Source organism: Colobus angolensis, unplaced genomic scaffold (genome assembly GCF_000951035.1).
Source record: "Colobus angolensis palliatus isolate OR3802 unplaced genomic scaffold, Cang.pa_1.0 Scaffold202, whole genome shotgun sequence".
Lineage (NCBI taxonomy): Eukaryota > Metazoa > Chordata > Mammalia > Primates > Cercopithecidae > Colobus > Colobus angolensis.
Window position 1 is genome coordinate 3448006 of NW_012115178.1, and position 15606 is coordinate 3463611.

General features: G+C 42.8%; 1 protein-coding gene across 1 annotated transcript in view; it reads right to left on the reverse strand.

Moving 5' to 3' along the window:
* The window catches only part of LOC105511700 (E3 ubiquitin-protein ligase HECTD1-like), a 39660-nt gene that overhangs the window by 9040 nt on the left and 15014 nt on the right, over positions 1 to 15606 (reverse strand). Inside the window, exon 2 of the mRNA XM_011941875.1 lies at positions 1140 to 1374. Coding sequence (XP_011797265.1) covers positions 1140 to 1374 — 235 coding nt within the window. The remainder of the gene's footprint in view (positions 1 to 1139; positions 1375 to 15606) is intronic.

The following is a 15606-nucleotide window of genomic DNA, read 5'->3' on the forward strand; positions in this document are numbered from 1 at the left end:
GCTTGAACCCAGGAAGCAGAGGTTGCAGTGAGCTGAGATTGCACCACTGCACTCCAGCCTGGGAGACAGAGCAAGACTGCCTCAAAAAAAAAAAAAAAAAAAATCATGTAAAATCTAAATGTATTCATTTAGCATGTAAAATCTAGTACTAATGCTTTTAGAACTACACAAAGTTTTAGAGTTACACGAAGACAACAGCTTACGCTACAGGGAATACAGCAAAATAGTTAAATCCCTGGGCCCTAGAACCCGACTTCCTAATCTTCAAATTCCTAAACTTTAAGTCTTGGCTCTGCTGCTCACTACTCCCAAGTACGTTCCTTAACCTCAGCATACTTGAATTTTTTTCATCTGTAACATGGAAATGATAATATTCAGCAGGGGGTGGTAGCTCACGCCTATAATCCCAGCACTTTGGGAGGCCAAGGCAGGGGCATCACAAGGTCAAGAGTTCAAGACCAGCCTGGCCAACATAGTGAAACCCCGTCTCTACCAAAAATACAAAACAAATTAGCTAGGCATGGTGGTGGGCACCTGTAGTCCCAGCTACTTGGGAGGCTGAGGCAGGAAAATCACTAGAAGTGGGAGGCGGAGGTTGCAGTGAGCTGACATTGTGCCACTGCACCCCAGCCTAGGCAACGTAGGGACTGTCTCAAAAAAAAAAAAAAAGATAACATTCCTGGCACCAACCTATCCTGTATAGAGTCACTGTGAAGATTAAATGAGTTAATACCTTAAAGTGCTCAGAATAATGCCTAGGACTGGTGGGTGGTGGTTGTTGTTGTGGTGATTGTCACTATTATAATACAAAATTATTTGGGGTAAGAACAGGGATAACCTATCTCTAAGAGACTACCAGGAACTGAAGTGCACTGAAGCAGCACAGAACATAGCAATGACCTACAGTTTTCCTTCTAAGATAAGATTTCTTTTCCCAAGCCTATGGGACCTCCTTTGGTACCACAAGGGTTGTGATTTCCACTGTTCTCAACTACTCTCAATAAAGTAAGACTGAAAATAGGAAGAATTTTTTTTTTAGTAAATACATTTTTCAGTCTCTATGTGATGTTTAAATGAGCCAATACTCATCCCTGAGAGGTCCGAGAAAAATAAGTAATGAGCCAATAAATAACACTTACCTTTACACATTGTTCAGCTAAGTCTCTGCTAGTCCTGTTGTTAAGTTCAACTACAACCAAACGATTACAAAGTGCTTTTATAGCTCCATCGACCCCAACAATCCTTCGGGTACATTCTGCAGATACATCCAAGTAGTATGTTATGGCACGGGCTGTCACCTCTAATACATTGTCTGGAGCACTTTCATCAAGAAAAATTTTGCAAAGGGCTGGTAAGAAAGTGCGAGGAGGACATCTGTAGTGAAAGAAATCATATTACATCTAGGGTTATTAAATTCTTAACAGCAAAATATAAAATAACAGAAAATAGAAAGTTATAATATAACATACTTGCTCAACACTGTGTCTGCATGTTTATTAGGTAATATTTCTCACATTGTTTTTGCTTCCATAGTAATACATGCTAATTTCATCACTGTTGAAAATACCAAGGTGTAAATGGTGTAAAATAGCAGCATTAACTTGAAACCATGTTTAAAAAAAAAAAAAAAAAAATCGGCCAGGCATGGTGGCTCATGCCTATAATCCCAGCACTTTGGGAGGCCGAGGTGGGCAGATCACACATAATCTTTACTAAAAATACAAAAATCAGCTGGGCGTCGTGGCACATGCCTGTAGTCCCAGCTACTTGGGAGGCTGAGGCAGGAAAATCACTTGAACCCGGGAGGCGGAGGTTGCAGTGAGCCGAGATCGCGCCACTGTATTCCAGCCTGGGCAACAAGAGCAAAACAAACTCCATTTCAAAAAAAAAAAACTCCATACTCACCTCAAACATGAACTGCTCTGTAAAACCTTCCTTAACCTCCCAAATACTTAAGTGGTACTTCCATGTTCCTTAAACCTCATAAAAGCAGCACATAATACTGTTTAATGTATCCCTTTATTTCCTTATTCACTTAAAAGTCCCACAAGGCCAGAACACTGCTCAATTCATATTTTTCAGAAAGAAGCACTGATTTGGGGTCTAAAAGACTGGGGTAAAAAATAAGAACAGCAACTGTGTGACTTTTCTGCATCTGTTTCCTTACTTGTAAAGCACAAGTAATAGCTAAATAACACCTACTTTAGGCCGGGCACGGTGGCTCATGCCTGTAATCCTTGTATTTTGGGAGGCCAAGGTGGGTGGATCACTTGAGGTCAGGAGTTCAAGACCAGCCTGGCCAACATGGTAACACCCCATCTTTACTAAAAATACAAAAATCAGCTGGGCGTCGTGGCACATGCCTGTAGTCCCAGCTACTTGGGAGGCTGAGGCAGGAAAATCACTTGAGCCTGGGAGAGGGAGGTTGAAGTGAGCTGATATTGTGCTACTGCACTCCAACCTGGGTGACAGAGTGAGACTACGTCTCTAAATAAATAAATAAAATAATACTTTTATATGGTTATGAAGATTAAATGAAATCATACACATTAAAAACAGCTCAGTGTCAAGCATATTAAACTAAACTTTAGTCCATCCTCTCTGACAGTCTAATGCTTATTACACAAACCTATACAAGACAGTTCCATCAAAAACAGAATTTCTGAGATATCAGTAATACTCCCTATATTTTATCAACACTTAAAATATGAAAAGATCGTAATTTACATTTAGTAGAAATCTCAGCTATGTGACATCAAATACATTATTCTAATTTCTCTAGACAGACTAAACTATAGCTACAGATGACACAAAGGGTAATATCCTCAACATTTTAATGGAATAATTTATCCTCCCATTTTTAGTGTATGCAAGTAAGTATTTCCCATACTTTTAGTAGCCTTCAAGAAATATCTGTATGAGGCCGGGCCTGGTGGCTCACGCCTGTAATCTTTGCACTTTGGGAGGCCGAGGCAGGTGAATCACCTGAGGTCAATAAGACCAGCCTGGCCAACATGATGAAACCCCGTCTCTACTGAAAATACAAAATAATTAGCTGGGTATAGTGGCGGGCACCTGTAATTCCAGCTACTCAGGAGGCTGAGGCAGGAGAATTGCTTGAACCCGGGAGGCAGAGGTTGCAGTGAGCTGAGATCACGCCACTGCACTTCAGCCTGGGCAAAAAGAGCAAAACTCCATCTTAAAAAAAAAAAAAACTCTGTATGAATGTTGAAGTACATCTAACTCTACAGTTTAATATTAGCTTAGATGACTCTTAACTTAAAGGGTTCAGAAGAAAGAATATTGTCAAAAAAATTTTAGGGCCAGTATGATGGCTCACACTTGCAGTCTCAGCACTTTGGGAGGCTGAGGTGGTTCAAGATCAGCCTGGCAACATGGCAAGACTCACTATTAAAAAAATACATAAAAATAAAACATTTATAGAAGACATCTTTCATGCAATGACTGAGTAATCATTGATTAAACACAGGTTTTTGTTTGTTTTTTTGACAGTCTCGCTCTGTTGTCCAGACTGGAGTGCAGTGGCATGATCTTGGCTCACTGCAGCCTCCGTCTCCCACGTTCAAGCAATTCTTGTGCCTCAGCCTCCAGCACAGCTACAATTACAGGCGCCCGCCACCACACCCAGCTAATTTCTGTATTTTTACTAGAGATGGGGTGTCGCCATGGTGGCCAGGCTGGTATTGAACTCCTGGCCTCGAGTGATCTGCCTGCCTCAACCTCCCAAAGGGCTGGGATTACAGACATGAGCCACTCCACCCAGCCAGAGGTGTTTTTTATTAGCCAGCAACACTGGCAACCTATGACATATAGTCATTTGTAATATTTCTAAGTCAGGAATTAAATGCCTTGAGGCTAGGTTGTAAGAGCTAGTCCCATAGTTCTCAGGTAAGGTCACAAAACTGCCTAGCATATCAGAATCTTAAGCCTTGTTAGAGCATAATACATATGCTCTACATATGCATATGTAGTAGACGGAAGAAATGGGAAGAGACTGTTAAAGTGTTAATACTAAAGAAAAAACACGGTCTAAAAGAGTAATGTGTTTTCTTTAGAAAATACTAGTTTGTGAATAAAGAATAAAACGATGAAGTTGATAGTCCAAGTATCAAATGACAAGAACAGATTTACCATATGCTTTATATTAATACAATTATTCATCCATTTTTCTTACCCAGGGTAAAAACCGCACATCAAAAAATAAAATTTAAGAGCAATGCTTAGTATAAACTTAATACATTTCATGGAGGAATGCAGTATTTGTTAATTTGGGGAATAATCGTTCCTGCTGTGTTCCCTAAAATGTGATGAATTTCCTGAACAAGTGTAGTTAAAGAGCCAGTTTAGGCTGGGTGCAGTGGATCACTCTGTAATCCCAACACTTTGGGAAGCCAAGATGGGAGGAGTGCTTGAGTCCAGGAGTTCGAGAACAGCCTGGGCATCCCAAGTAGACCTCATCTCTACAAAAAACCAAAAAGCTAGCCAGGCTGGTAGTGCACACCTGTGGTCCTGGCTACTCGGGAGGCTGAGGCAGGAGGATCACTTGAACCCAGGAGATCAAGGCTACAGTGAGCCATGATCGCACCTGTGCACTCTAGCCTGGGCAACAGAGCAAGACTCTGTCTCAAAAAAAAACAAAAACAAACAAAAAAAGAAACACAGTGCCAGTTTAAAAAAGACCCAGAAAGCTCTAACCTCATAAGGTCCCAGATTTTAATTGTGATCAACCGTGTTCCTAAGAAACATCTGTTGTGCCTTTGGCTACTGGCCAAAACAATCATTTTTTCAGCTGTTGAGTTACTTTTTCAACAGTAAGAAGGTATTTGGGGCATATTCCTTCATATGTAAAATGCACTGTTTTTTTTTATATCAAGGTCTCAAGGAAAATCAAAGAAGGTTTTTTTCCTTTTTTTTTTTTTGAGATAGTCTCGCTCTGTTACCCAGGCTGGAGTGCAGTGACACCATTTCGGCTCACTGCAACCTCCACCTCCGGGGGTAAAGTAATTCTCCTGCCTCAACCTCCTGAGTAGCTGGGACTACAGGCGCCTACCACATGCCCAGCTAATTTTTCTACTTTTAGTAGAGAATGGGGTTTCACCATGTTGGCCAGGCTGATCTAGAACTTCTGACCTCAAATGATCTACCCATGTAGGCCTCCCAAAGTGCTGGGGTTACAAACGTGAGCCACTGCGCCCAGCCTCTTTTTCTTTTTTTTTTCCAGACAGGGTCTTGCTCTGACGCCCTGGCTGGAGTGCAGTGGTGTAATCAAGCTCCTGCAGCCTCAACCTTCTGGGCTCAACCTTCCTCCTACCTCAGCCTCCCAAGTAGCTGGGACCACAGGTGTATGCCAACATGCCCAGCTAGTTTTTAAAAAATTTTTTGTAGAGATGCGGTTTTGCCATGTTGCCCAGGTTGGTCTCGAATTCCTGAGCTCAAGCAATCTGCCCACTTCAGCCTCCCAAAGTGTTGGGATTACAGGCATGAGCCACTGTGCCCAGCCAACATTCCTATTAAACTAGTAATATGATAAAGAGTTTTTCTTTCTATGAGTTTTGCTAATAAAAACTCACATTACTGGCCGGGCACGGTGGCTCATGCCTATAATCCCAGTACTCTGGGAGGCAGAGGTGGGCGTATCACGAGGTCAGGAGATCAAGACCATCCTGGCTAACACAGTGAAACCCCACCTCTACTAAAAACACAAAAAAATTAGCCAGGTGTGGTGGCAGGTGCCTGTAGTCCCAGTTACTAGGGAGGCTGAGGCAGGAGAATGGCATGAACCCGGGAGGTGGAGCTTGCAGTGAGCCGAGATCACGCCACTGCACTCCAGCCCGGGCAACAGAGCGAGACTCTGTCTCAAAAAATAATAATTAAATCAAACAAACAAAAATTCACATTACTATAAGCTACTATTATGAATACATTAATTGCCAATGCAAAAGGAAATCAGCTGGATTAGGCAGACTCCTTTCATTTACGTGATACTTCCTGTAATAGGGCCACTAATTTACGGCAAATACAGCCAAATTCTTGAAAATTATCTCTTTAATATGAAAACTTAACTAAAATTTACTTTACACACAAGAAAGGTAAAAAAATCCCAAATCAGATTCCTAAAAATAAAGCAAGAAATTTGATTAAAACTCAGTAACCTTCTAGCAATCAGTATGTGAAAACATATACATTAAAAAATATATAATTTGTTATATTTTATTTCAATATACATAAATATAATTATACTGTATTCGTGAACTGTATTAGCAAAAAGGTATACATGAGTAACAAATTTTTGAAAGTTAACTCAAAGTTAATGTACTTGGATATCTCTCATGCTATCAATACTTACGTAATGGAACAGGTAAATTTGCTCTAAAGTTTATTCTGTTATAAATTCAGTTGCTCATAAGTGAGGTTTTAAAAATAAACAACACAGTTTTTCTTCGTAATGAGTTCAAGTGTATATTATTTCCCCTTTGTTTATCTATTAATTTAAAATAGACTAGCACAGCAAATAAAATTTCCAACACATGAAATTTTAGCGTATGAAATTCAAGATTGGTCAAAATTATCTAAGTAAACAATGTTAACTCAAATTCAGATAATTCAGTCTTCAGAGAAGAGAAATTCTGCTGAACTCAGTGGAGGGCCTTTTAAGTCAAAAGCTATTCCAATAATTTTGTGTCATCACAACTTAAAATTTATGAGAATTCTTGAAATAGTAAATTTTCTTTCTTTCTTTTTTTTTTTTTTTAAGACAGGGTCCCACTCTGTCACCCAAGCTAAAGTGCAGGGGCACGATCTTGGCTCACTGTATCCTTGACCTCCCAGGCTCAAGCAGTCCTCCCAAATCAGCCTCCCAAGTAGCTGGGACCATAGGCATGCACCACCACACCCAGTTAATTTTTTTATTTTTTGTAGAGACAAGGTCTTGCAATGTTGCCCAGGCTAGTCTTGAACTCCTGGGCTCCAGCGATCTTCCCATCTCGGACTCCTAAAGTGCTGGGATTACATGTGTGAGCCACCACACCTTGCCCAAAATAATAAAATTGTAAGTGGTTATAAAGACATATTATTCAAGTGAAAACAGATGTAATCATTATCTTACACATAATTCTAAAAACTTTTCTTTAAAAAAACTTTAAAACACTATTAGAAGACTCCTAACAAAAGTACTCAATTAAAATACAGGTTAAGCCGGGCACAGTAACTCACTCCTGTAATCCCAGCTACTCAGAAGGCTGAGGCAGGATGATCACTTGAGCCCAGGATTTCTAGACCAGCCTAGGCAAGATAGTGAGATCCGTCTCTAAAAAAAAGATAAAAATAAGGCAGCTGGGTGCAGTGGCTCACACCTGTAATCCCAGCACTTTGGGAGGCTGAGCCAGGTGGACCTCTTGAGCTCCTAAGAATTCAAGACCAGGCTGGACAACAAAGACCGACCCCATCACTACAAAAAAATACAAAAATTAGCCGGGCATGGAGGCGTGCACCTGTGGTCCCAGCTACTTGGAAGGCTTAGGTGGGAGAATGACTTGAGTCTAAGAGGCAGAGGTTGCAGTGAGCCAAGATCATGCCACTGCACTCTAGCCTGGGTGAGCCACACACCCTGTCTCAAAAAAAAATGAGCCAGCATAGTGGCACATGCCTGCAGTACCACCTATTTGGGAGGCTGAGGCAAGAGGATCACTGGAGCCCAGGAGTTCAGGGCTGCAGTGAGCCATGATCACACGCAACACACTTCAGCCTGGGCAACAGAGTAAGATTCTCTTAAAAAATGTACATATACGTATACATATATATATACACATACACACATATGCATATAGGTTAATAGTATTTATTCACAACTGAAAAGCCAATTACGAAATCTCGAAAAATCTAACTATAAATCAAGCAAACACACAGGGAAGAAAATGCCAACATTACTTAATTCTAAAAAATACAGATAGTTGAGAGAATTTTATTACCTGAAAGTTCACATTGAAACTACAACAAATAACAAGTGTCATTTCCTAATAGATACATGGCTGGATATTCTGCTTTAATATAGCCATTGTAATTTAAACACGTAAGATTTAAAAACTGATGCTTCTGGCCGGGCACAGTGGCTCAGGCCTGTAATACCAGCATTTTGGGAGGCCAAGGCGGACGGATCTTGAGGTCAGGAAATCGAGACTATCCTGGCTAACACGGTGAAACCCCATCTCCACTAAAAATACAAAAAATTAGCTGGGCATGGTGGCGGGCACCTGTAGTCCTAGCTACACGGGAGACTGAGGCAAGACCTGGGAGGCAGAGCTTGCAGTGAGCCAAGATCATGCCGCTGCACTCCAGCCTGGGTGACAGAGCGAGAGAGACTTTGTCTCAAAAAAAACAAAAAACAAAACAAAAAAAACTGATGCTTCCACTGTTAGGGAATTTCATAGCATCATTTCAGAGAAACCCTGTGTTGATAGATAATTCAACTTGAGGCCAGGCATGGTAGCTGATGCCTGTAATCCCAGCACTTTGGGAGGCTGAGGTGGGCAGATCACTTGAGCCCAGGAGTTCAAGACCATGCTGGCCAACATAGTAAAACCTCCTCTCTACAAAAAAAAACACAAAATTTAGCAGGTGTGGGACGTGCCTGAGGTCCCAGTTACCCAGGAGACTGAGATAGGAGGATCACATGAGACCAGGGAGGTCCACACTACAGTGAGCCATAATCATACACTGCACTCCAGCCTGGGCAACAAAGTGAGACCCTGTTTTAAAAAAAAGATAATTCAACTTGACCTTTGTGGTTATTGGACAAGCACTCGACTACCTTCTATGAGCAAAACTCTCAAATCCGTTGCCCCATTTCTGGCTAAATGAACGACCACCCACATTCCCTAGGTCTGAATCTATGTCAACAGGGATTGACAAAGAAAAAATATTCACATTATCATGAAATTTGACCTCACTATAAATTTATGATCACCAACCTTAAATGAGCACAATACCTAAAATTCTGCTACATTTCTTTCACGGTCTGGAATGAGTATTTTCTTCAATTTTCCCTCAATTTATGACTCCCCTGGTTTTTCACTCCAGCCTCCTTCCTAGATTCCCTCGTCATCTTTGCTATCTCTTTAATTACCTCTTTAACGGATTTCATCCATTCTCTTAGTTCATACACCACAAATATAAATCTCATCTACATATCACAAAAACTACCTAAGTATATTCTCCACCCCAGACTGACTCAATGTCACTATCTCCATTTAGAAATATCACAGGCATCTTAAAATGAGTATATTCAAAACAAAACTCCTGATGTGTGCCTCTATTCCCAAACCTCCATCATAGTAAATGTTAACCATCCAGAAAGCCAAAAAGCTGAGAATCATTATTGACTTCCTCCCATTTTCCTCACATTACACACCCAACCCATCAGTTAAATCCCACCAATTAGGCCGGGCATGGTGGTTCACACTTGTAATCCCAGCACTTTGGGAGGCCAAGCCAGGTGGATCACCTGAGGTCAGGAGTAGGCGACTAGCCTGACCGACATGGTGAAACCCCATCTCCACTAAAAATACAAAAATTAGCCGGGCACGGTGGCACGTGTCCATTATCCTAGCTACTCAGGAGGCTGAGGCATGAGAATTGCCTGAACCCAGGAGGCGGAGGTTGCAGTGAGCCAACATCATGCCACTGCACTCCAGCCTGGGCAATAAGAGTGAAACTCCATCTCAAAAAAAAAAAAAAAGAAATCCCACCAATTAAGCCCTCCAAAACAGATCCTATGGGCCAGGCACAGTGGCTCATGTCTACAATCCTAGCACTTTGGGAGGCCGAGGTGGGCAGATCACCAGAGGCAAGTTCGAGACCAGCCTGGCCAACATGCGAAACCCCATCTCTATTAAAAATACAAAAATCAACCAGACGTGGTAGCACATGCCTGTAATCCCAGCTACTTGGGAGGCCGAGGCAGGATAATCACTTGAACCTGGGAGGTGGAGGTTGCAGTGAGCCAAGATCACACCACTGCACTCCAGCCTGGGCGAAAACAGGCTGGGCGCAGTGCCTCATGCCTGTAATCCCAGCACTTTGGGAGGCCAAGATGGGCTGATCACCTGACTTACAGAGTTCAAGACCAGCCTGGCCAATGTGGCGAAACCTTGTCTCTACTAAAAAACACAAAAAAAATCAAATTAGCAAGGGGCAGTGGCTTGTGCCTATAGTCCCAGCTCCTTGGGAGGCTGAGGTAGGAGAACTGCTTGAACCCGGGAGGCGGAGGGGGCAGTGAGCTGAGATCATGCCGCTGTACTTCAGCCTGGGCGACAGAGTGAGACTTTCTCAAAAATAAAATTAAATTAAATTAAAATCAAATAAAAAACCTCTAAGCCAACTTCAAAGTCTGGTTTGGACTACTGGAATAACCCCTCACACATCTACGTAAGAGTTATGTCCAGCACTGGCACTGAGGAGCAGCATATCTGGAAAGAAGAGGAGATCATTCTGGTACAGGATATTACAGCATGAGCAAAATGAACAGGACATTTGTGCAATGGAATGTCCCAGTGATGGGCAACTGATACATACAGGAGAATTGATCAAATAAATATATTAAGGATAGTGGGAGCCACGTTTCTCACTGAAGGAAAAGAGAACTGAAAATACAGAAAGAGAAAACCAGCATGAACCCTGTGGTGTTAGATTAGAACTAGAAATACTTGTACGAACTCATGGTTTTTTGTTTTTCTTTTTGAAATGGAGTCTTGCTCCATCATTGAAGTGCAGTGGCACAATCTCAGCTCACTGCCTCTTGGGTTCAAGCAATTCTCCTGCCTCAGCCTCCCAAGGAGATGGGACTACAGGCACAAGCCACTGGGCCTGGCTAGATTTATTTTTGTATTTTTTAGTAGAGATGGGGTTTCAGCACATTGGCCAGGCTGGTCTCAAACTCCAGACCTCAGGTGATCTGGCCACCTTGGCCACCCAAAGTGCTGGTATTACAGGAGTGAGTCACCACACCTGGCCTGAACACAAGGTTTTCAAAATACAGAGACAGTTATAGACAGACAGACAGACAGATAGATAGATAGAAAGAAGCTAATGTGTGTGCTGTTCCATCTGTCTAAAATCCTTTTCCCCCAACTCTTTTCACAGCTGGCTCTTTGTTATTCTTTCTTTTTTCTTTGAGATGGAGTCTCCCTCTGTCGCCCAGGCTGGAGTGCAGTGGCACGATCTCAGCTCACTTCAACCTCTGCCTCCTGGGTTCAAGCGATTCTCTTGCCTTAGCCTCCCAACTAGCTGGGATTACAGGCAACCACCACCACACCTGGCTAATTTTTGTATTTTTAGTAGAGATGAGGTTTCACCATATTGGCCAGGCTGGTCTCAAACTCCTGGACCTTGTGATACACCCACCTTGGCCTCCCAAGGTACTGAGATTACAAGCGTGATCCTGGCCTTGTTATTCTTCCTATCTCAGCCGAAATGTCACCTCCTAGACTTTTAGACTACCTTCCCTAATCACCCCAAACAGGCCTGTTTTTTCTCTTAGCTTTACAATTTATATTTTATTTCTTCTTATCCATTGTAACTCTCTCCTAAAAGCTCCTCAGGACTAGGGATTTATTTCACACAGCAAGGAGCAGAGTTTCCTGCACAGAAGTGACACTAATGTTTTACATGCTGAATAACTTTTTTTTGCATCTAGAATGAGAAGCCAAATGAAAAGAATTCCTTCAGCTCCCTTACCGACCTCCACCACACAGGCCCAATCCCTCACAAATATACCCCCATCCCTCCACACACAACTTCATCCTGGCCCAATTCCCACAGGGTCACCCACCTCCATCTCTACAAAAATTTAAATAATTAGTTGGGCGTGGTGGTGCACGCCTATAGTCCCAGCTACTGGACTGAGGTATACCCACCTGCCCCCAACTTTCCCACAACACAAACAACTGAATCCACTTCCATCTCTCTCATTTCCCATAGTAAAGCAAAATGCCAACTCCAGCCTCTAGCCCAAACTGCTCTCCTAAATAACAGAACTGCAGACATAACTGCCTCCCCTACTCATCTACTGCTACCTGGATATGTTTCAGGAGCTGTCAAACATAACGCCCAAGACTAAAAGAAGCTTCTTTACCAAAAGCCGTATTACTCATATCCTCTAATCTACTATATGCTTAGTCACTCAGGCAAAATTCATAAACGTTTTCCAGAACTCGTTTCTAAAATACAAAATCTAAGACTTAATCTTGTTGGTTCTATCTGTCCTTAGAATTCCAACCCTCCTCACTTCTTTTCTGTATTACTACCACAGCTTCCTAACCAGAATCTCTCACTAGACTCTCCAGTCCATTCATTCACCATTCTATTACCAAAGATATTTTTTTAAAACACAAACCTGTTAATTTCATATCCTTCAGTACCCTGAGGATAAAATCCAAATGCATCAGCCGGGCACAGTGGCTCCCACCATTAAACCCAGCACTTTGGGAGGCCAAGATGGGATTGCTTGAGCCCAGGAGTTCAAGACCAGCCTGGGCAACACAGCGACATCCCATCTCCACAAAAATTTAAATAATTAGCTGGGCATGGTGGTGCACGCCTATAGTCCCAGCTACCGGATGGGGGGTAGAGGGCTGAGGTAGGAGGATCACTTGAGCCCAGGAGGTAGAGGCTACAGTGAGCTGCATTCCAGCCTGGATGAGAGTGAGACCCTGTCTTAGAAAAGATGTTAGAGGAATTATATCATTACATGATGAGCTAGTATTTTCCAGTGATGTCCACAACATTATCTATCTCCCACCCCACATATTCTTTTTTACAACGTGACTTTGATAGTCTTCCCTAAGAGAGGGCCCGTGTTCTTTCCTCTTGAATCCATGCAGGCTTACGATTATAGTGAAAGTGACCACTGTGTGACTTCGAATGCTAACTCAATAAACAAAAGATGATACAGCTTCTACCGCATTCTTTTGGGACTCACGCTCTTAGAACCCAGTCACCATCCTGTGAGGAAGCCTAAGCAGCCACATTGAGAGTCCACATGTAGATGTTCCAACTAACAAATCTAAGCAAGGTCCCAGCTAGAAGCCAGGCTTAACCACATGCAACAGAACAAATCATCTGGTGATTCTAGTGCCTAAGTGTCAAGTCACTTCCCATCTTTGAGATTTCCTAGCTGAGGTCCCAGATATCGCAGAACAGAGACAAGCCATCTCCACTCTACCCTTTCCAGTTTTCAAAATCCAGATAATCTGTTAGCATAATTCTTGTTGTATACTACTAACTTTGGGGTATTTTGTCAAACAGCAATAAGTAACTGATATAAATGATCTGCAAGTATCATGGTGCAGTTAGGAATCAGAGCCAAAGGGCAAAAGCTCAGGATGAACTCGTTGAGTCCAGATTGTGTCTTAGCTTTTATATGAGTACAAAGCAGTAAAATGAAAATACTATAGAAACACATAATATACAAAGTGAAAGTCCCCATAATTCCAACCAAGAGGTAATACTGTATCTGAAGATTGATGAGTATTAGTCCTTTTCTTGTTTTTTGTTTTGTTTTTAATTCTAAGAGAGACAGTCTTGCTCTGTAGGCTAGGCTGGAGTACAATGGCACAATTATAGCTCACTGCAGCCTTAAACACCACTATGCTTGGCTAACTTTTTTTTATTTTTTTTGTAGAGATGGGGGTCTCGTTATGTTGCCCAGGATGGTTTCAAACTCCGGGGCTCAAGCAATCCTCCCACCTTGGCCTCCCACATGTGGGCAGTCACTGCGCTGGGCCCTATTTTTTGTATATTGATTTTTTAACAGGTAAGTTCTCTCTCTGTTGCTCAGACTGGTCTCCGACTCCTGGCCTCAAATGATCCTCCCACCTCAGCCTCCCAAAGTGCTAAGATTACAGGCATGCCCCACAGCACCCCACCTTTTTGGTTTTGTTTTTTAAAAAGACAGCATCTCACTGTCACTCAGGCTGGAGTACAGTTGTGCAATCATAACTCACTACTACCTGGATGTTTCAGGAGCTCCAAACTCCTGGGCTCAAGCAATCCTCCTGCCTCAGCCTCCCAAAACACTGGGGTTACAGACCTGAGTCACTGCGCCTGGCCTCATTTTTCCGTATGTTTTCGTTATTCATAAGTAGAACCATACTATAAATACTGTCCCATAATTAGCTTATTTCCTTAGTTAATATGTTGTGACCAGCCAGATGCAGTGGCTCACACCTGTAATCCTAACACTTTGGAAAGCTGAGGCAGGCAGATGGCTTTAGTTCAGGAGTTCCAGTCCAGCCTGGGCAACATAACCCTGTCTGTACAATAAATACAAAAATAAGCTGGGCATGGTGGCACATGCCTGCAATCCTAGCTAGTCAGGAGGTTGAGGTGGAAAAGATGGCTTGAGCCTGGGAGATCGAGGCTGCAGCGAGCCAAGATGACACCACTGCACTCTAGCCTGGGCTGGAGACGGGGTTTCTCTGTCTGGACCAGACCTTGTCAAAAAAAAAAAAAAAAAAATTACCAACTGAATGAAATAAATATATAACATCAAACTTTGTAGGATACAACTAAAGTAGTACATAAAGATAAATTTATGGTATTAAATGCTTAAGGCCTCAAACGCCAGCTTTCAAAAATCAAACCCCAGCTTTCACTTAAGACAACAGAGGGCCGGGCTCGGTGGCTCACGCCTGTAATCCCAGCACTTTGGGAGGCCGAGGTGGGCGGATCATGAGGTCAGGAGATCGAGACCATCTTGACTAACACGGTGAAACCCTATCTCTACTAAAGATACAAAAAACTAGCCGGGCGTGGTGGCGGGCGCCTGTAGTCCCAGCTACTTGGAAGGCTGAGGCAGGAGAATGGCGTGAACCCGGGAGGCGCAGCTTGCAGTGAGCCAGAGTGCGCCATTACACTTCAGCCTGGGCGACAGAGCGAGACTCTGTCTCAAAAAAAAAAAAAAAAAGAAGAAGAAGAAAACAGAGAAGGACGGGCCTGGTGGCTCACACCTGTAATCCCAGCACTTTGGGAGGTCGAGGCAGGCAGGTCACCTGAGGTTGCGAGTTAGAAACCAGCCTGACCAATATGGAGAAACCCCGTCTTTACTAAAAATACAAAAATACAAACAAACAAAAAATTAGCCAGGTGTGGTGGTGCATGCCTGTAATACCAGCTACTTGGGAAGCTGAGGTAGGAGAATGGATTGAACCCGGGGGGCGGAGGTTGCAGTGAGCCAAGATCACACCACTGCACTCCAGCCTGGGCAACAAAAGCAAAACTCCATCTCAAAAAAAAAAGGACAGAAAGAAAAAATATAGAGAAAAAGGTCGGGTGCGGTGGCTCACGCCTGTAATCCCACCACTTTGGGAGGCTGAGGCAGGTGGATCATCTGAGGTCAGGAGTTCGAGATCAGCCTTGACAATCTGGTGAAACCCTATCTCTACTAAAAAATACAAAAATTAGCCGGGTATGGTCTTGAGCACCTGTAATCTGCTGAAGGAGGAGGAGAATTGCTTGAACCCGGGAGCTGGAGTTTACAATGAGCCAAGATCCCTGTCACTGCACTCCAGCCTGGGTGACAGAGTAAGACTC